Source organism: Diprion similis, chromosome 1 (assembly GCF_021155765.1).
Source record: "Diprion similis isolate iyDipSimi1 chromosome 1, iyDipSimi1.1, whole genome shotgun sequence".
Taxonomy (NCBI): Eukaryota; Metazoa; Arthropoda; class Insecta; order Hymenoptera; family Diprionidae; genus Diprion; species Diprion similis.
The window spans coordinates 12,626,294-12,648,359 of NC_060105.1; the positions used below are offsets into that span (position 1 = coordinate 12,626,294).

General features: G+C 36.3%; 1 protein-coding gene across 2 annotated transcripts in view; it reads right to left on the reverse strand.

Moving 5' to 3' along the window:
- Window positions 1-22,066, reverse strand: part of LOC124408067 — a 54,973-nt gene that overhangs the window by 10,403 nt on the left and 22,504 nt on the right. Inside the window, exons 13-38 of one of the 2 annotated variants that reach the window (XM_046884735.1) lie at window positions 21,321-21,600; window positions 19,627-19,809; window positions 19,335-19,540; window positions 18,817-19,010; window positions 17,124-17,629; window positions 16,274-16,672; window positions 15,535-16,194; window positions 14,754-14,963; window positions 14,227-14,312; window positions 13,925-14,129; window positions 11,233-11,411; window positions 10,927-11,137; window positions 10,464-10,840; window positions 10,255-10,385; window positions 9,829-10,151; window positions 8,743-8,947; window positions 8,514-8,654; window positions 7,586-8,402; window positions 7,256-7,376; window positions 6,812-7,002; window positions 6,544-6,682; window positions 6,259-6,466; window positions 2,324-2,467; window positions 1,710-1,902; window positions 632-829; window positions 20-556 (exon numbers count right to left, since the gene is read on the reverse strand). In XM_046884735.1, coding sequence (XP_046740691.1) covers window positions 20-556; window positions 632-829; window positions 1,710-1,902; window positions 2,324-2,467; window positions 6,259-6,466; window positions 6,544-6,682; window positions 6,812-7,002; window positions 7,256-7,376; window positions 7,586-8,402; window positions 8,514-8,654; window positions 8,743-8,947; window positions 9,829-10,151; window positions 10,255-10,385; window positions 10,464-10,840; window positions 10,927-11,137; window positions 11,233-11,411; window positions 13,925-14,129; window positions 14,227-14,312; window positions 14,754-14,963; window positions 15,535-16,194; window positions 16,274-16,672; window positions 17,124-17,629; window positions 18,817-19,010; window positions 19,335-19,540; window positions 19,627-19,809; window positions 21,321-21,600 — 7,044 coding nt within the window. Of the gene's footprint in view, window positions 1-19; window positions 557-631; window positions 830-1,709; window positions 1,903-2,323; window positions 2,468-6,258; window positions 6,467-6,543; window positions 6,683-6,811; window positions 7,003-7,255; window positions 7,377-7,585; window positions 8,403-8,513; window positions 8,655-8,742; window positions 8,948-9,828; window positions 10,152-10,254; window positions 10,386-10,463; window positions 10,841-10,926; window positions 11,138-11,232; window positions 11,412-13,924; window positions 14,130-14,226; window positions 14,313-14,753; window positions 14,964-15,534; window positions 16,195-16,273; window positions 16,676-17,123; window positions 17,630-18,816; window positions 19,011-19,334; window positions 19,541-19,626; window positions 19,810-21,320; window positions 21,601-22,066 lie in introns of both variants that reach the window. The other variant, XM_046884743.1, reaches the window with a different exon arrangement.

Consider the following 22,066-nt stretch of genomic DNA (forward strand, 5'->3'; position numbering starts at 1 on the left):
CGATATTCACGTTACTTACTCATTTGCAGCTCCGTTTGGTCTTTGGAAGGGTATAATTATATTCACTTCTGAATCACTCACGCCATTGAGCAATGCGTTGGGAACTACTTCTTCTAGAACGGTCGTCAAGGTTCCCAACGGTTCTGATACCATTTGCGCATCATCTCTTTCCTTTTTAGTTCTAGTCCTAGAGTCTTGCAACGGAAAACATACTGTAACTTTGTATCCATGTCCATAACTCGATTTCAATGACAATGGTGAACCACTGCAGAGAATTTTTCCTTTGTGCATTATGACTACGGTATCACTCAGCATGTCTGCTTCGTCCATGTGATGAGTAGACAGCAAAACGGTTCTTCCAATACGGTGTTTGTCGATTAAACGCCAGATTCTCCGACGAGCTGCTGGATCCACTCCAGCACCGGGTTCATCAAGAATAACCAATGATGGTGAACCAAGGAACGCTAAACAAACACATAGACGACGCTGTGTTCCTCCGGAAAGTCTGTAAACCAACTCGTCCTCTTGCCCATTCAATTCCATCGAAGTCAGCATCCTATTAAGTAACAGATAACTGAATAGAAACAAAAGACGCCAAGTATTTTGAAGCAGTTCGAAACAATATACGCACATATCAATGTCTCTACCCATATCGTATCCGACTTCGTTATTCTTTAATCTCGCGTAAAATATCATGTGCTCTCGAGCAGTAAGACATCCAATAAGAACATTGTTCTGGGGACAAACTCCTATGTTAGGTTTATCAGAGCTGCTATTGGGCAACCAGATCTGTCCACTGGTTGGTGCTTCCATGCCAGTGAGCATTTTTCTGAAAATTCAATCCGCATAAATATGTCATTTAAGCTTAAGGTGCTTATAAAGACGCGATGTACACCTCGAAAACGCGGGGATGCAAAACTCCTATACCGCTCAAGCGATCAGAGTGAAACTTGGGCAGTTGATGCCTTAATTTGGCAAAAAGTGAAGCGTCTTTCTAATTTTTTAAAATTTGGAAAAAAAATCTACAGATTGGTTACCACCCACAGAATTGGCCAAATTTTCACAGTTTCATTGGATGGATCAAAAACTCCCGTATGATGCCACTCGGCCGTGATGAAACACACATTTTGAGCCCAGTCCCATAAGATTTGATGGTGAAATGACGAAATGAAAGCTGATCGGGTTTCCGATTACGAATAACACCAAAATCTCATTTTGGCGACATTCTTACCGACATTTCGCGCATGCCGATAATTTTTTACCGACATTACACACATGCATTACCGGCATGCGCGAAATGTCGGTAAGAAATGTCGCCAAAATGAGATTTTGGTGTTGTTCGTAATCGAAAACCAGATCAGCTGCCATTTCGTCATTTCACCATCAAATCTCATGGAACTGGGCTCAAAATGTGTGTTTCATCACCGCCGAGTGGCATCATACCGGATAGTTAGATCCATTCAATGCAACTGTGAAAATTTGGACAATTTCTGTGGGTGGTAACCAATCTGTAACATTTTTTTCCAAATTTTCAAAAAGTAAAAAGACGCTCCACTTTTTGCCAAAATAAGGCATTAACTGCCCAAGTTTCACTCTGATCGCTGGAGCGATATAGCAGTTTTGCATCCCCGCGTTTTCGGGGTGTACACCGTGTCTTTACAAGCACCTTAATAGCCAAATAGATATTCTATACGTTTAAGCAGACCCACATCACAGTAGTTTTCCCAGCGCCGTTTCTTCCGAGAAGAGTAGTTACTTCTCCCTCCAATAATTTTATGGAAAAGTCATCCACTGCAATGCATTCTCCACTATCCGTTTGGTAAACCTTTCGAACCTCATCGAAACGAACTCCGGTTTGTTTCTCTTCATTTACATGTAAGCTGCTGGTGTCACCTCCAACATCTGCTACGTCACGATTAAAGAATACAAGTTGTATACGAACAAGAATTATTGTAATTGATGTACTTGTGGTACATCTTCATGCGTGGAATACACATTCTTTTCAGTAGAAACTTAACAGCACAAGTGTAGAAAGTTAGCCAGATTGTGTTAGTATGTAAGCAAACTTGACTTCGAAGACATCGTAGGGCACAGTAAAGGCATAAACATGGAATAATAAAAATTTGTGAATATGTATGTATAGATGGAATGTGACGCAGATTAGTAGACATATAATGAATCATGGTAAAAGCGTGAAGCTGCAGTCACGAGAAGTGATAATTTCTTCATTTGTGATAAATCACCGTTATCAATGTGCCACCAAACTCAGATGAAACGAAAGTGAAAAGCCATGCAGCGTGCCGCGTGCGTTACAGAATGATACCTTCATGTGTGCTTGAGGATGGATCAACATCATCGTTAGTGAAATACACCTGGTTCTCGAAGGCCAGATAGCTGGGTCGCCCATAGAACGCACGAGTGTCGGCCCACCATAAGCTAATGGATCTCAATCCATAAAACCCTCTACCTGAAATAGTGGATGTTGGTTCATTTGAAACATCTGCCTTTTGAAGCATTAAAATTACACATATGATCGAAGCGATCAATATATCAAACTCAATGATAGCTTCTTCTTCCATGTCGTACTAACAGGATGAAATTATGTAAGACCAGTCGTGATTTGCATCTCCCTAAGTCACGCTTTTGGTAATTTTTTGCTTCTTCAACACTTAACTCTGAATTGGGCGACGAACGACATCGCAATGTGGGTGCTGTGTTGCAGGATTTTATTGTTAGTTGGACGCTTGTTAAGTATCACAACTTCGCAATCCAGACAGTATTTGAGTTTTCGGTTGACATCAAAGAGTCTTGAATGAATGCGAGAAAAAATTTGGTGTTGATGATGACAAGTACTTGCGGCTACTTACACGATACAGACGTACCTCAAACAGTTAGAAATGAGTAATACCTTAAAAGAAACTGAATATATATTTTATACAATAAAATATACATTTTGAATTCTTAAGTTGCTTTTGAAATCTGTGTATAATTTCCAAAATCTACAAAAAAAAACCAACGTAATTGTTGTATGACCTCAAACCATTTCTTTCTCGAACCCAATCAACTCAATATATAATGGGATATCACCTTATTAAGACTCTAGTGAATTATTGAATCACAAAAATAGAAGATAGGACACGAATATTTTAACTATAGAATTGAATAAAAATAATATCCAATATGATACCAATAAAAACACTCGTTTTACCAATCCCGTTTTATTTACAAGGCCAACTATTCAACTCGTTATGCCATTCACCAAAAGACCAGCCACGTAAGAAAGCATGTCATAATCATCCATAGACCAAGGATGATTATTGAAAAAATTAGAATATAAATAGATTGCATGTACGATATATTTACAGAAATAGAAAATCCAATATTGCATATTCTCGAACTTGAGTGCATGGAACAACAGTAGGTCTCTTATAGGGCTTATTTTAGCCCTATCAGCGTAACTATTGAATAAGTATGCGAATAAGACAGCAAATTTTTATTGCGAATGCGACTGTGTCCAAGATGCTGTGACCATTTTTATTGAAACAGAACCAACCAGGCCTTACGATTATTTCACTGCCATAAAATTTGAGCAGTGACGTAGCGCCTTCTACAATGACAGAATATGAATACGTGACCACTAATACCGATACAATTGACGACATTTATCACAACAGCAGGCATCATGTTCTACCCTTTTTATTTTATGTGTTGGAAAGATAAGGAGACTCGATTAATACCGATCCAATAATCAAGATTTGCGGTTGCAAGCTGCCAGCTACGAATATCTACCCGAACGAACGCAATAGTGACGTCATTATACACGATTCCTTTTAAATCATTGAATGTTTCATATTGAGATTCGCATGGTTCAAAATAAACAGGTTAATGAGGTCTTTGAGGATTTCACTGTTGGAGTTTGAATAAGACTTGGCTTCTGGTGTGAACTGTGTTGAAGAACGGTTTTTTACCGACGTTTTGTGAATATTGCAGTTCACTTCATGAGGGCAAGGGGGAGCCTGATACTGGTTGCTCCCTTGGGGGATGTCCCTATATATATCTGGACTGGATTCCTCAGGGCGTGACGTTCCAGTCGGCTGGAGTTTACTGGAGGTTTCCGTAACTGGTGGCTTTTTATCTTAGATTATCAAATGCACTTTCCAGAGACTCATTCCTTTCCAAAAGCGAAGATTTTCACCCTTGACAATTTGTTTGACTCAACGAATTTTCCTCCCGGCTGTGACTTTTTTCCCTCTTTCGACCATTCTCGCTGCTCAGTATCGAATGGCTGCGTTTATGATAATACGATGAACTTCTCAGGTAATGCTCTTGGTTTTTGTCGTCAGGATAAGCAGACGCCATTGTAGGGCATTCGCTCTTAGATTCGTTGTTCTCTACTTGGTGAGCAGGATCTTCTTTATGAGAAGGCTGTTTGCTTAGTGTCCTGACACCAACTGGTCCAAATGCTCGTTTTCGGAGTTGGACCTCCCCGTTTTCTTCTTCACCTTTCTTCTGAGGCGTCGTAGATTTCTTGAAATAGCATTTTATCCTTCACCTCTTCTTTTTCCACTGCGGTGGTGGTAGCACAATGTAGCACTTTTCTTCTTCTCACTAACGCAGGATGCAGATAAGTGTGGCATGGACAGCACAGAAAACGTTATGGCATTACGTGGGACTGACTGTAGAGCGCGATAGGGAATTTTGCAACCTCGTGTTAAGATACTATCGTAAAAGGTAGCTGCAACCAACGTTGCTACATTTGTTCTAGAAGACGAGACAGTCGGTCTGTATAATATAATTTGACTTTCCAAGCAGGTTTTGGGAAAAATGCTACGACACCAAATTTCAACTATGAACAATTTTACTTTTACGGCATGGGCATTAAAAAGTCCACTTTTTGTGGCAGTTTTCGTTCCGTAAAGTGACGCTTTATACGGCAGCGAACAAAGTTGCAGAATAAAGTCTTTATTCCGCAGTTTTGATGCGCAGTTCGAAGTGCGCATTCCAAACTGCCGAATAAAGTAGTTTCGTCGTACAGATCGCGACATAACCTCACTCTTCGTTTTGCTTTTCAATGCCCATACCGTAGAAAAAATTGTATGTGGCATGCCCGTAAACCGTTTTTTGCCTCGAATAATTTCAGTACTCGAGCTTCCGGCTCGCCTTCAGCTCGTCCTGAAATCTTTATCCTTGCAAAAAAAACAGGCGGTTTACGGGCATGCCATATAAATAGCTATTTATGGTTACTAATAACCATGGTATTGAAATCACATCATTTTACAATTCATTGTTCATTGTATAAAAAGTAGAATAATGGGCTTATTTCGCGATTAACGGTGTACGTAGTTGAAATTAAGTGCTTCTAAACCTGCATTTCTGCAGCATGGGACGTGTTCAATTAATATTCAAATTGATTTGTATCAATTGCACCGCTTGAACCATTTTTCTAATAGTAGAGTTGCGGCTTGTTGCTGTTCACTGTATTTTGTAGATGCATGATTATTTCGAACAAAGAAATGCAGTTCTTCATATTATATTGTATCGTTTATGTGTTTCCGGAAAAGTACATCATAATTTCACCGTACGAAAATAGTTGTGCAATTGGGTTAGATGGTGGCAAACAAGTATTGTCATTCAAAAACGGCTTTCAGTTACAGAAAACTGCAGCTTTTACCATACTTGCTAGATTCCGTTACAGTCAAAGCTAATTAAAATATATTGAAATCATCGCAAACACACGCTACTTATCGGCAGACTACGTACAGTCATGCTTGGTCTTCATGACCACAAAAATAGTCAAGACATTTATCAAATCATTACTTCACGATAGCGAAAAAACTGATTCATTTCAAATTATATATTCTTTTTGTGTGAAAAATTAAATGACGATCTGACAATTAAAACACCGTCTATTACAGTCGGAGAAAATTCTTCTCGAATATTGGCCACGCAATTTTGTGTAAAGTGCTAAATCTATCTGAGCAGAGCCATTTGATTAATGGATAAGCACATAAATTCATCCATTTCAAATGATAAATAAAAAATAAATATTCAATTCTATTAGAAAGTCGAAATTCAAAATGTTTTTTAGCACTTTGAATTCCTGTTTTAAATAAAACGATTTCAAATATTACACACCCTTGTCAAATGAAAACTAATACATGTAACTATGCGACAGAAAACTCGCGTGATTCAATTTTTCAAGTTAAGAAAATAAAATGAATATCGCCATTTATTAGCAGCCTAGTCTAAGATTCTTACCTGAATTCGTGTATCTGGTCACAAGGTAGCCAATCAACGCATACAAACAACCGTCAAAGGCGATTGTTATCAATACTAATCCAAGAGACATAGAATCTCCAGGGCTAGTTTCCGTCCAGACAGAATCCCAAGTTAAACCAACACCCTGCACTTCCTTTCGAACAGCAAAAAGACATCCATAACAGAAACTCGTGGACATGCTCAAACACTGAGAAATTCAAAATGTTAATAAGTATGGCACAGACTGCATGCTTATTTTGTGTTTTCCTAAAATGATGAACATACCAATAATAATTTGAGAGTAAGTTCCACACTAGCTTCCATGGCAATCACGATGATGTACGGCATGTACGTCAGCAAGAACATTACTACTGTAGTAACAGCTGCTAAACTAGCTGAGCTGAACATTGTTGAGATCATGTAACTGTAATAAGAAAAAGTGCCAGTTTCATCCACAACACACTTATGTATGTGAACATGTATATACTGATAAGCAGTTCTCTTTCTATTCATAGCATTATTCCTACGAGATGACTTTGATGTAGTAACTTACCAGAAAGTTACAGATGCGAAGACGTAATCAAGTAATAGAAATAGTACCAAAACAGGATCGGAATGTTGTAAAATTTTACCAGTAATCAATATTATGTGAATGCATATCGCTACTATACTGAGTTCAATCATCGATGTTATGAACCATGCAAAGGTATTACGCCATGGCTTCAAACCCATTACGCTCATGACCTAAAAATAATGGAAAGATCATGGAATGTGGATTACATATAACAATAATAATGAATGTAATTCCACCATCTATACCCTTTCGAGTACGTCCCCGTAAGTGATTAGCTTGTACGGGAGGAGGAAGGAAGGGGTTAGTGACCATCATCATGGATCTGCAGTCGTCTTAAGATATTCAAAAGAAACACGTTCATTCACACGAGGGACAGGTGGTTGAAGTATTTTTTTCTGCGTATTAGTATTTCGAGAAATTTACCATCGCGTTTTGTGACTCTCGCTCCCATACGATGTGCCTTACAGCTGCCCCAACGCACATCATCAATGCAAAGAAGAAACAAACCTGAAGTCCTTGAGATTCGTACAACGATGATTGGAACCTAACGGTTAAATGAAAAGTGTTATACACAACCATTTTTTACTGCTTGAATATCTTACGGCAATTGGAAAAGTGCTCGTCTAGGTCCAACACCGTGGTAAAGTGCAAGACATGTTTTTTTCCATGGTTTTGAAGTTATGGTTCAAGTTAAACTAGGCATAGTTTCGTGCAAGCAATACATGCCACAAGGTAAGTGAAAGCAAAACTCACGAAAAGAACTTCCAGCATGGATACGGCATCTGCTGAGAGACTGTTTGCCATTTTAGTTCAGTATGTGTTTTGGCTTTTATAAGTGCACGATCGATCGAGTCTTGCAATTGGATGAAACCTCTTAGATAACGCAAATTTTCGATAAAGCTACTGTCCGGGCCTGGAGTCCAAAATTGATTCTTTAACCTCGAAGTTGAGGGGACAGAGTCAACATCCATACGAATTTTGTAGGTTATGTTATCCGGCAATTCTTCTTCATAGGATCGCTTTATTCTTGCGGGACTTTCATCCATAAAAACCACACCAGCCAAAAAGTCATTGGTTTGGATGAGTCTACCGGCTTCTTCTTCCAACTCCTTTTCATTCGGAAATCCAATCACACGATCGGTCAAAACGCAATCCATTAATCTGTTCAGCATTTGTACAATTTCTACTAATTTATGTGAATTCTTCATCCTCCAAGCTAACTTTCCAAGATCAAAGCTAGCTAAATCGGTCGCAAGAGAAGGACCACTGAGTGATTTTACCGCTATTTTCATCAAGTCTGATGCCAGGATCTGGTTCAAATCTTTCAAATCATCTCCCAACTCTGTCAGATTTGCCAGAGCGCTCATACTCTGTGCAAAACTATTAATCAAGATGCCAAAATTTTCAATATAAAAAAAAGTCGAATTAACTTCCTTCATAACGCTTTCGATAATCTTTGTTTTCGGCGTGTACAATATACGTCCACGTAACAAAGGCTTTACGTATGACCATACAATTTTCCCAGCACCTATTCTTGATATTTCTTTATACGTATCCCTACAGAAATCATCTGCAATGAAAATTTTTTGATTACTAACAAAATTGCGTATCAAATCTTTTATCATATTACAATATATAAAAACATATATTAAAACGATGTTTTATTGAGACAACAACTTACTTGGAAGTGAAGTTAATTCTTCATCATTTGAGTCTTGCTCATTTTCCCGGATATTAGATATCACTTTGTAAAATCTACCCGTGTCCTCGACAACTGGTTGACCACACAACATTTCACCAGTATCGGACAGAAAGTTTCCAACTAATGTGAAAAAAAAATAATGTGTTAAGAATTAACTCTGGCTGTACATACATATCACACATTATATGCGTAAATTTTTATTTCTTACAACTCATCTTCGCATTAGGTGAAGAATATTCTGTTTCATTAGCGATCAAATAATCGGCTGAAAATTGGTCGGACATGTTAGCGACAGCATCCTTCAGAAGCGGTACCAACTTGGCGGCGAATCCCAAGTTACTTATGATTTCAACCCCCTCTTTTTCGTTTAAATTTGCGTTCGACAGAATATTTTTTACACTGGCACTCATAACCTACAAATTCAGTACATGAAAATCATTAAATCATTGATGCCACTGTGTTAAGGTGCTTATAAAGAAGCGTCGTACACCTCGAAAACGCGAGGAAGCAAAAGTCCTATACCGCTCAAGCGATCAGAGTGAAATTTGGGCAGTTGATGCCTTATTTTGGCAAGAAGTGGAGCGTCTTTTTACTTTTTCAAAATTTGGAAAAAAAATTACGGATTGGTTACCACCCACAGAAATTGGCCAAATTTTCACAGTTGCGCTGAATGGATCGAACTATCCGGTATGATGCCACTCGGCGGTGATGAAACACACATTTTGAGCCCAGTCCCATGAGATTTGATAGTGAAATGATGAAATGGCAGCTGATCTGGTTTTCGATTACGAAGTACACCGGAATCTCATTTTGGCGACATTTGTTGCCGACCTTTCATGCCTGCCGGTAATTTTTTACCGACATTACACGCATACATTACCCGGATGCGCGTAATGTCGGTAACAAATGTTGCCAAAATGAGATTCCGGTGTACTTCGTAATCGAAAACCAGATCAGCTGCCATTTTGTCATTTCACCATCAAATCTCATGGGACTGCACTCAAAATGTGTGTTTCATCACCGCCGAGTGGCATCATACCGGATAGTTCGATCCATTCAGTGTAACTGAAAATTTGGCCAATTTCTGTGTGTGGTAACCAATCTGTAAAATTTTTTTCAAAATTTTGAAAAAGTAAAAAGACGCTCCACTTCTTGCCAAAATAAGGCATCAACTGCCCAAATTTCACTCTGATCGCTTGAGCGGTATAGGACTTTTGCTTCCTCGCGTTTTCGAGGTGTACGACGCTTCTTTATAAGCACCTTAACAATCTGAACATCTGTAAGGTCCACTCACATCTTTGAAAAGGGTCCCAAATTTGAGCTTCTTGATTAAACTAATAGTTATAGATTGGGTCTTTTCACTGCTAAGTTGACATAAAGAGGCGCTGATTTCCTCTACCATAGTCTCATGACCCTTGAACTCTATTATTTCTCCAAGTTTTTCCGGTGAACAAATTGTGTCCTTCAAGCTAACCGCTTTACGTTCCTTGGAGAAGATGGACAGCATGTTTACTTTCCCTCCACTCAATGCCTTAGTCACATCACCGGATAATCCCAAAGTTTTCGTTAAGTATGATCGCAGATTGGGCCAATTGGGAAACATTTCTTGGATAGCATCTGAAAATGAGAAAACAAAATGTCACTCGGAATGATAATTACACACTCAATTGTAAAACAAAGTAAGAGCATCCAGATTTTCGAATCTCAAAGATACGCCTACATTTTGTATTGAGTAGTCCAAGATTTTTGAATATTTCCATGGATTCCAGCGTGGTCAGTACAGTACGCAAGTCATCTTTCAGTACCTGATCACTAATGAATGGTTCCGTATGGTCCAAAAGTTCGTTGAAGCTATAAACGATAAAAAAAAAGAAAAACATTATGAAACAATCAACTGAAAAAACGTCGATCTATAGTATTTTGACGCACCCTGTAAAAAATTTGTCGATTGTTTCTTCTCTCAGTAATTGAACGACTTTTTCAAGTACGTCGGAATCTTGCGACAAATCTTTGCTGAAATCCATTCCACTAGCAACATCCAATAGATGCCCGGTTTCGGCAGCAATCATTTCTAAGTTTTTTAATATATCCTTAAGCCAATATAACTGCATTGTAGCTTCGTGTCGCCAGATAGATATTTTTGCTTGTATTTTTCCTGAATCCAAACGTTTGGCTAGTTGTAGAGAAACATCGCTGGTGGATGGAATGTCAAAAGAAATGTTTGAGTATTTAATAAAATATTTTACTCGTTTAGAAACAAGAATCTCGTACAACTTGGTTTCGTTACGAACAACATCTGGCGTTAGCTGAAAAATTAAACACACGATCCATTATCACGCACACTTTGTTGATAAATCAAGCAACATATAAGTGATATTGTTATAATTATTACCATATTCACGTTGATTAAAGCACCGTGTAGCAATTCATTAACTTCATTTACATCTGATTCTTTTACAGTATCAACTACTGGTATCCAGATCAGCGTAGTATTTTCCGCCATTCTTCCTAATTCTGATAATTTCTTATGGGTGTTAGCGGTATCCAAAAGATATACATGTTCATACAGTAACGTTAACAATATACGGAAGACGTTGATATATCTGTAAAATGATCGTTTAACTGTATAAAAAGCTCTTTAAATGAAACATGAGTGTTTTTTGAATCACGTGACAATGTATCGAACAAAAAAACTTACGTTGTTGGTTTTGAGATACGGGAACCGTCAAATTTATTCTTAACGCAAGAATACATCACTGAATTATTTGCCTTGGAAAATTTGAACGCTATTTGTGCTAAGTAGTGTAACGTATTGTTCAACTCCGCCGAAAAAGCTGGGACTGAACCATTCTGCTTGACGTAATCAAGTCCAATACCCTGAATTTTAAGTATTATATTATAATATACTCTGTACTACTAAATATGTATATGTATGTTGTATGTGTGGTTTTCACCCCAAACCGACGTACGTCTAATCCTCACTATCGGCAATTTTTTTAAGTTTAAATGTGGTTTAGTGTACAAAAAAGTAACATCTGTTATTGGGTTTTAGATTTTTTGAATCACGAATTTGAGTTTTACTGCTCCTGAAAACACGGAAACTCGATTACCGTATCAATAACCCCAATTGATGAGCTTGAAATTTTTCTTTTAAACTCTTTGTTAAGGGGTTAGGTATAGTTGTAATTTTGACGAAAATCGATTTTTTCTAAAAACTTTTCATTAACTTCAGAAACAAAAATTTTGAGAAAGTGATGGAAGTGGGCAAACTTTTGGTTTAGATGCTACAGACGAAACAAGTCGTTAAAAACTGAATAAGATAGAATTAAATTGAATTGAACATAAATTTTCATTTTTTAAATTTATATTTAATTCGATTTTTCTCACTTTTGAATAACTTGTTTCGCCTGCAGCTTCTAAATCAAAAGCTTGCCTATTCGGACATGGTCTCAAAGTTTTCTTGTAGCAATAAAGATTTTATAAAAAAAAAATTTGCAACCGATCGATTGAGGTTGCTGATTCGGTTATTGGGTTTTAGTGTTTTTGAGAGCAATAAAAATCAAACTCATTGTTCAAAAAATCTAAAACTCAGTAAAATATATTCTTTTTGTACATTTCACTGTACCAAAAAATAAAAAACAATTACCGATGGTAGTGATGCGTTGATTTGGGGTGGAAGGCCTCATGTGTACTTTGACCTTATATACCATTACTTATACCTGAAGAAGCACATCTACAAAATAAGATTTCCTTCGCAGCTAAATTAATCGAAAATGAAAGTGCTTTAGAATATACCAGCACGGAACATCCATTTCTATTGAACATGCCGAGAACATTTGTGATGGATGTGCAATCAGTGTTGGGAATTGTTTTAATTAATTATATCTTAATCACTGATTACAAATGTAATTTGTAATTGAAAGAAAGAAAAGTACTAATTACAATTTTGATTTGTAATTAGAAGAATAAGCAAACTAATTACATTTTCAATCTGTGATTAGAAAAATTTCATTTACAATTTACGAATGTAGTTAGTATTGAATTCTCTTCTAATTACAAATTACGAATGTAGTTAGTATCGAATTCTCTTCTAATTACGAATTACAAATGTAATTAGTATCGAATTCTCTTCTAATTACAAATTACAAATGTAATTAGTATCGAATTCTCTCCTAATTACAAATTACGAATGTAATCAGTATCGATTTTTCTTCTAATTACAAATGAAAATTGTAATTAGAATCGAATTTCCCCGTGATTAAATTTTCCGAATGTAATTGATATAATTTTTCGAAATAATTGCAATCGCACTTCGGCTATATATGAGGTATTCCAACGATATATGAGTGACTCCGAGTATATATGGGTCATTAAATATAAGTATCAATAATTCAGATAATTTTTCAGTCATCACAATGAAATTCGACTGATTTTCAAGCTCACTTCGATGCTGGGTATAGAACATAACTGAATTGACTGAATACTATTTTTTTAATATTGTGGGAATGTAATCAAATTACACGAATGTAAATAAATGGTACCGAATGCTCCAAGTAACGAGAAATCGAATGTATTTCAATCAGTGTTGGGCACCACTAATTAATTTGTGTAATCCATTTCATAGAAATTACTAATTACTTTTGTAATTTGAAGAAAAATCGATACTAATTACATTCGTAATTTGTAATTGAAATTTTTCCAATCAAAAATTGAAAATGTAATTAGTATTTTATTTTTCTGTTGATTAGAAACTACCAGTGTAATTAGTAATTTCGATGTAATTAATTACACAGAGTAATTAGTGCCGCCGAACACTGAGTGCGATTCCTCTATTAGACATCAATTTCAACCGAAATGAAGAACACTGCAGCTCTACTAGCGATATCTATTAGTATTCCAAACATCGGTTTGCTTTACATTTTACAGTAGAACTTGCCTAAGTGTCCACATAGATATTACTGGGGAATTACTGGGGTTCATATAATTTGGGTTTCATTTTTGTAGCGAGAGAGAGGAGCAACATACGCGGCCTCCTGGTGGCTGTCTGAAATACTTTCATTTATACGTGTGAATATTATTAGACATCCAATGCATATCCATCACCGGCATTGATCAAACCATCGATATTGTAGATTTCTGTATATGTCTATTAGAGATCCACCATGGATATGGATCTTTTATGGAGTTGTGCACCGTACATAAACCTCTAATATACGGAGTGTTCCGCGTGAGCATTATTTGTCTTTTTTTTCATGCACTTTGAGTGCAAGAAAAACCGTGATTTTCGGTTTTATGTACATTTCAAATGTTTTAAATTAAAGATATATTTTTCAGCCACGCGTAAGAAAATATCGAATTCTGATATAATTAGTGAGTGTGAATTGCTTTACCTTGTTCAATATCCCCTTGATTTGGATTTGATTCACCTTGTTCAATATCCCCTTCCAGTTTAGTTTGTCAAACAAAATAACACGCATTTTCGCGAAATCCAATTCCTCGGCCGAGCAAATAAGTGTTGCATAAGTTTCGTGTTGCGATAATTGTGTATTCAACGTGTGTAACAAATTTGTTGCGCTACCACACCAAGAACAATTGCTGAAATATATTTATAGTGTATACGTTAGTTAAAAAGTGCGAAGCTTACATCAAACTTGCAATTCATGCCGATAAAAAAAACGTCACAAAAACTCACCCAGTCGAACCTAGCTGCATTACTAGCATGCTTTCAAGGAACTTTGATATTTGAAGGGCTGTCACGTTAACCAGACTTTGTGGCTCCTGCAATAATTCAAGAGTAGCAAACGTCGGAACATTGTGTAAAAAATCATTTTCTATATTTAATGCGACGACTTATTTATTTCTAATATTCACTAGGAATGCGTTCAACTTCGTTGGATTAGATCAAATTACTTTTATTAATTACTTTTATTATTATAATATATGTCATCTCGTTTCAAAAGTATTGAACAATATTCTCAACTGATCTTTATCGAGAAGTTTGAATATTGGGTGCTGATGGTGAGTGTGGAGCAAATATTTTTCGACAAAATTCATAGGTCGGGACATTATAAAATGCTGCTAATTCAGCAATTGAATGGCAAGCTTAATCAATTCAAAACAAAATTTTTTAAATCTAAACTGATGTACAGATATATCGTTTTGACTATGTCGTGCAACTTGTAAGTCAAATTCAAATGACAACATTTAAAATTTCCTTACCATCGATTCATATTCAGTTAAAAAATCCTTAAAGTTTCCAGCCAAAAATGATGTCCAGTAAGCTGGGAACCTGAACTCTTTCAATCCTTCAGCCAGTGTTTCAATGATCATTGATTGTAGTTCTTTTATATGGTTCATTATCAGAGTCTCAGATTTTTCGAAGATCAGGAATGATTCGTTGCGATTGACGATTGAAGAGACTGGGATGCTCTGAAATTTAATCGGCAAAAAATTAAAAATACTCAGAAATTGTTTTACGTCATTCTACTAGCATCTTGTCAGAAAAATATGAGAGAACATCTCGTTTCAACTGACAAGCTTCTACCTATTCCACTTGCTCAAATAAAAAACAAAAAAAAATCGAATAATGCGCTTTTTACATACTTCTTTTCAATTCGGTGTGAATCATACAAAAATTACGTGAAATCTGTTCCTCAAGAAAATGGGACAGTTAGAAAGTTCGAAGGTACACCTGGTATAATTTGAACATCAATTAACACTGGCTATTTTAGAGATGTTGTTTTACCATTTTGTAACGTTCCAACCATTACTCGAAATGGTTTTGGCGTTCAAAATACTACATCTAGTTCTAGTCAAACATTGATTTCACTTTATATCCATATTGTTCTATTCAAGCCTGATCTTTTTTCGATACGTGGTTAAAAAGCACAATATTTGACATTATTGTAAATTTTGTTTCAAAAGCTTTTCTTGGATGATTCTGTTTTATTTCATAACAAACGTAATTTCCAGTGCAAGTTTGAGTGTGTTAATAACTTACAGCATCAATTGGAATAATGTCTCTTGCATTAAAGTTTTGCAGTTGTTGACATAAATGAGAAAAGCTACCAAGAAGTCCTTTTCTTCGCATATACTTTGGCTCTATTAAGTACTTGTTGACTTCACAAGGTTTTACTTTGCCCATCACCAGTGCGGTAACATCGGAGGGTTGTATTTCCTTATTGAAGAATGTATGCACGACCGATAATATCAAATTAGGCATATCCTCAGCCATCGACAACACGACTTTCATCAGAGGTTTGCTCTCGTAAACAGCGCGCAGCTTTGACCATACATCTCCTCCTGAGAATAAATTAAACGACAGACTCAAAGTTTGAATTATGTGATCAAATCCGTTTAGATTATCAGCAATTCGAAGAACATTGGAATCATTCCACATAGAACCACGCCTGAAATCACTGAGTTTTTCAGTGTTCATCTTGTCGAAGTAATAATGCAACCAAGATCGTTCCGTATCTTGGATTATCGACCAGGTAGCATTGTCGAGATCCTTCCATGTCGCAAGGTTAAATATATTTGACTTGAAAGTAATATCTGGCCGCGAATTCGATAAATTAGAAAAAGCTTCGATCCCATCAGCCAAATATTCCGAGAGTGAAAGTTCTCTTTGTATTTTAGAATGGGGACCATACACTAAATCCTGAAAAAAATATTTGTTCAATTATACATTTTCCTGACTATCCAAATTTCAAAGTAAAACGTTAATATAAAGTTATTACGTAGAATTCCTGGCTTGTTGCACTTTTCAGCAGTTGCCGAGGGTCAAACGAACACACTCTTTTCAAGAAATTAATTCTCTCAGTATTATTCCAGAATCCTGAACCAAAGTGTCGTTCGCACATATCGTGTTTTAGATCACGAATAAACATGGGTTTAGCAGTCGTAGGGTCGAACCAGGCAACAGTTGCAGCAAGTGAAATCGATTCTGAGGGATGTGCTTCCAGAATTTTTAACAGCTGCCGGACATCGCCATCTTCCACCAAGTCCCAAAGGTAGAATCTACCATTTGGCACATTCTTAGCTCCGATCTTTTGCAGTGATACCGTAAGGTGTCTCAATAGTTCGCTAATCAATTCTATAGTAACATGAAGGGCATCCTCAGATTCAACATATCCAATCTGGAAAAAGATAGTCAGTGATTAGTGTCAATAGGGTATATAAAAATAGTGTATTGTGTCAGGAGTGCAGAAAATGTGCGCTTTTCGATTAGTGTGAAGTTTACAGAATGTGCCGAGGCGAGTGCTGTGATCACAAGAGTCACGTGGGAAACACACTATTTTCTCCACCATCTATGAAGAGTTTGATTTGAGAAACAACTCAGGTGCCACTGACAGTTCAAACAAATGGTGGTTAAGTAACTTATATTCGATGACAAAGCATGTGAAATTGATTTATTCGGAAGTACGCATGTGCCAAAAAGCCCTAGTGCGTAAAGTCGAGTACTACAGTTCTACACATGCGCCGAAGTCGTGTTACCAGACTGTTTGGAAACGGAGTACTTTAGGTACGCTCCACAGAAAATCAAACTTTCCGAACAAGTGTTGGAAAAACATAATTTTTTCAACTCACCCCCTGGATAGTACGATGTGCTTTCAGGTCATGTGTTAATTTTTTACCAAAGGCATCCCAGTACTTTCCAGTAAACGGTGACTTAACCTTGAACCCATTAGTTACGGCATTTTTGATGGCTCTACCGAATTCATACAATCTAAGGATGGTCCTTCCAGCGTAGAGGGGGTAGTCCTTTACTGGTTTTGTGCGAACTATTCCTTCGTTCAAAAGGAGATCGGTGAATGCATTGAAGTTTACTGGATCCAAATCACAAGTACCATTCTTGAGTCTGGTATAGTCCTCCAGAGAAATCTCTTGTCTGAACTCGGCGAACCAGTGAAACACATCTGCACAAGTTGGACCACCATACGGATTTTTGGAAATTGACGAAATTTTCTTTATTATTGTTGAACTGGAAAGACCGGTGATCAAGGTCGCTGTGAGATCCGGGAGATGCGAGTATGCAACTTTAATGGGACTCTCATCGGTGAATCCAAGTATAGAGAAAGCGTCTATGTCTGGTCCTACAAAATATTATTGACAGATTATACTACGGCTTTTTTCCGACATAACGCTGGAATAGTATTTTTTTCATACATGCAGGGAACGGATTATTTTTCTGCCTGTAATGGTGGACCAAAGTGTCATTTTGTCTCCTTGAAAATCTTTGCTTTCCGATACCTACTCTGTACTCCTTAGAAGTCTTTTTTCCCAGTTTTAAAGATGAAGTAAAGACGTGAAGTTTTTATACCAAATCATGACAAGTGACGAATCTGAGCATGACGATGAGTTCGTATCACCACATATTCTGGCAACACCTAAACGAGTTCGAGTCGATTCTGTGCTACCCAAAAAATCAAAGAACCGCTTATGGTAACTTTTTAACCTGCAAATCAAGCAAGGCACGAATTTGTTTATCGATCCTATACTACTAGCCTATTTTAAAAACATGTTCAAAAAATTAAAACCTTCGACCCTGTGGCCTATCCATCCGATGCTAAGAACTACAATGGACATTAATAAAGGCATCGAGTAACCAAATACATGCAACTACTTCGTTTTATAAAAAAAAAAAATAGAGCGTTGGATTTCAAAGTAAGAACTCTCAAATTTTGACGTGCGAGGAAATGGAAAAATTCCTACACGAAGTTCCAGGAGATAAATATTTAGCCACGAAGTTAAAAAACATCGATCATATGTGCTATATCGTCAAACGTCAGTGTAATATACTCGTACAACAACATTTTTATGTTATTTTTGGAGTGTATGGAGCCTGCCGAGGAGGTAAACTGTGTCGAAAGACGATCAATAATCTGATCAATGTGAGGTTATGTCGCGATCTGTTCGACGAAGCTACTTTATTCGGCAGTTTGGGATGCGCACTTCGAACTGCGCATTAAAACTGCGGTATAAAGACTTTATTCCGCAACTTTGTTCGCTGCCGTATAAATGCGTCACTTTACGGAACGAAAACTGCCACAAAAAGTGGACTTTTCAATACCCATGCCGTAAAAAAGTTTTTTGGAGTCAATTCCAGCCACTCTAATGCTATATACACTATGTAATAAACGTTCATGCCAATTCTACCAAGGCAGAATCCTGATATCTAAATTATTGTTTCTACAGAAAAAATCGGGCTCCGTGCATGTATAAAAAAATATCTTGTGAATCCATACAAGAAATAAATTATAAATGAACCCATCATACGAACCTTTGTTTAGAATATTCGATGCTAGGGTTAGAATTTGATAAATTATATGACTTCCATATTTGGCAAAAACAGCGAGCCTGGTTGGCATATCTACACCATGTTTCATGTTTTGAATGCCATCGGTTGTCCAAGTTGAGTAATTGTTTCTACTCAACAGTTCATTCAATTTATTGTCGAGGCTCGTTACAGCATCGCTGCGGATAGATAAACGTTAAAGTTAAAAAAATTTTTGGTATTAATATTGTGAGCTTGTCTTGATTGAGAATTTGAATGAATTGATAAAAAATCGTAAGGATTATAATCGAAATTAGGCGAGTGCAACGAAATTAAAAAAACAGGTATACGTAGCACAATGGTATTATAATTACATATTTTTCTGAATCGCAGATCAATGAAATGGCACAAAAAGAAAAAACAATTGCACAAAGTAGTTATGCACAGTTACCGGTTCAACTTGGGTACACAGAATCGACTTTAGACGTGTACTTAACGAAGCAAATGTTTGGTAATAAACTCACTTCCAATCAGTCAACTCCGTAAAATTACTTTTAACGAATCTTATGGCATGTTTGAAAACGTTTTGGACATCGTTCAGAGAAATTTTTGGTTCGTCTGATAGAATACTCGACTCCCAGGATAACTTGGTAAGATTTGCAACGAGGTGTCTGAATTTTCTGTAACCTTCAGTCCAGTCGAATGGTGTTTTATGATTATAACTTCCGTTCTGAATAACAGAGTAATAGAAAAAAGGTCAAGTATATTCTGAAGCTTCGTTTAAAGTCAGCCAATTAAAGTTATCTTAATACTTACAGCATGAACATCAAACAACTGTTTCCATTCATTGATGAAAAATCCAGGGTTACAAGCTATTCTCTCAATTTGCCTGATAATCTTACGAGTTCCATTGCGAATGTCTAGAATTTCACCAACGCTTTGTTTCTTCAAACAAGGCCAGTCTGTTTCGTGAGTTCTGTACTCGATAATTGCAGAAAACTAAAAAAAAATAAAATGTTTCGGTATAAATATTACAAAACAGAAATACGAATAAGCGAACAATGATGTCAAATAAAAATCAGTGCTAAATATTGCCACGATCTATAATTTAGGGTGAGCCAAAAAAACTAACCTATCGAATTTATAGCTCAGAGAGGACCTATATACGGAGAAAAAAATTCTCTCGCTTGAAATAAAATTTAGTTCAATTTTAAAAGGTGTCGCTGGCCATTTTAAATTTCCCATTTAAATAACACGTAAAAAAAATTTTTTTTATTCAAACTGCAATAACTTTTTAGCTATTTGGGATAAAATTTTTTTGTTTGCAAATTCTTGTAGAAAATTAAATTTCTCAAAAAAAACTTCCTCACGAGTAATTTCTAAACTCAAGAATTCGTATACTTCAACGGCCTGTAAGTTTTAAAATTTTGAAATTTGATATTAACATTTGAAAAACAAAAAACTCAGTATCACCGAAATTTCACCGAAGTCCTCCCTCAAAAAATTAAGTTCAATGGTTAATGGAAATTTTTTGCACTATAAAAATTTTTTTAGTAGCTAATATAAATTCTTTTTATTGAAAAATTAAAATTAGTGATTACTGGAAATGTCAATACATAAAAAATTTATTGCCTTATTTACAACCCTGTGTGAGAAGGAGTTGACATTAGTCTGGGGGTACAAGACAGTCAAATCATGTCTAGACAAGGTAAAGAAACTCGCTAGGATACGAATATATCAAGACAAGAGTGTGGCAGCAAAAAGCCTTTGAGAAAAAAGAATATGAATCTAAATGAGTCGATATTAAAATACGAGAAGAAGGTAGCGTCAAAAGAAACGTATAAAAAAGTGCAGTCACAAGAAGCGAAGGAAGGAATACCAAACACAAGATATGATAAATGGATCAAACAAATGAGGGGGCCAGAAATACCGAAATACCTGAAATCAGTATAAGAGGTAAAAAAAAAAAAAGATGATAAGAAAGTGGGATTTAGGTCTGGAAATGAAATGCAGACCGGAAAATCTGAGAAGCTGCACAGCAATAGGAGAGGGGGGGGGGGGGGGGATATGGATATACACAATACAACAGGATGAAAATGATTTTGTCGAAATTTGGGCTAAGAGATGAGGAGAGTCTTTTTTTCGATTAGTTTTTTCAGTAAATCCCGGATTTCTGAATCAGTATTGCGAGAAGAGCGGCGTTTTCTTTACTCCTGTGAACTCATTGATCTTTTGAATGTAAGATTATTCAAATAGCAAACGGATTTTTCAACGTGGAATTAAATAAAACGTATGAAGTCGCTTTGCAGAAGGTGAAAAGAATAAAACACATGGCATCGCAAAATTTATTAATTAACTGTAAATTTTGTGAAGTTACTAGGCAACGAGGACTGCTGCATGGAATTTCGAAAACCGAGACTCGAAATATAATTTTGCGTTTCATCTATTGATTTTATGGACATCTTTGACAGTGAATTTAGATACAAAATATGAAAACTCTTGTTACTTACATTTTGCATTTTCAATGTTAGTAAGTCTGCAACGTCATTGACGCCATCCTTGATATTTCTCAGAACAATTTCTTCAAAAATTTCTGTTTCCGGCATTAAATTCAAACCAATTGAAGATGTTCCGTTTTTATCCATGATAATCGTAATTCGATCCTCGATAGTCTGAAAAACTTTGGAAAATGCTGTGGCCCACAACTTGACAGTTTCCCATTGTTGATGATACATAAATTCATACAGTCGACTATCGAGTATTTCACCCAGCTTGCACAGGAGAGCTACACTGCAAAACAAGAACTGGATTTTGACATCCTTAACTTGGCGTTTCTCATTCGAGAAACAAAAAAAAATGACTTTTTTTTTTGAGTCTCGTGTGGAAAATGTTAGTTTTTGATGTTTTAAGAGCCCACTCCAAAGGACAACTTAGAAAAAAAAATTTAAAAGGTCGCTCCGAATTTTTTTAAATCTCAAAAATCGTCAAAAAATTAACTTAAAAAAATTGTATTTTCAGTATTTTGTTTGATTTTCGATTCATGTCGTGGTGTATTGTTATCGATTCTTTCTTACTAAATAAAAGCAAAAAAAATTTATGAAATTTTAATATGAATATTAAAAGGTCGCTCGAAAAAATCTAAAGAAATGCATCAAAAAATTTAAAAAAAATTATGGGCGACCTTTCAAAATTGAAAATTTTTGAAACGAAACTTTCGGAAACTAATTTTTTTTTTTGTCTATAAAATTATACCGTA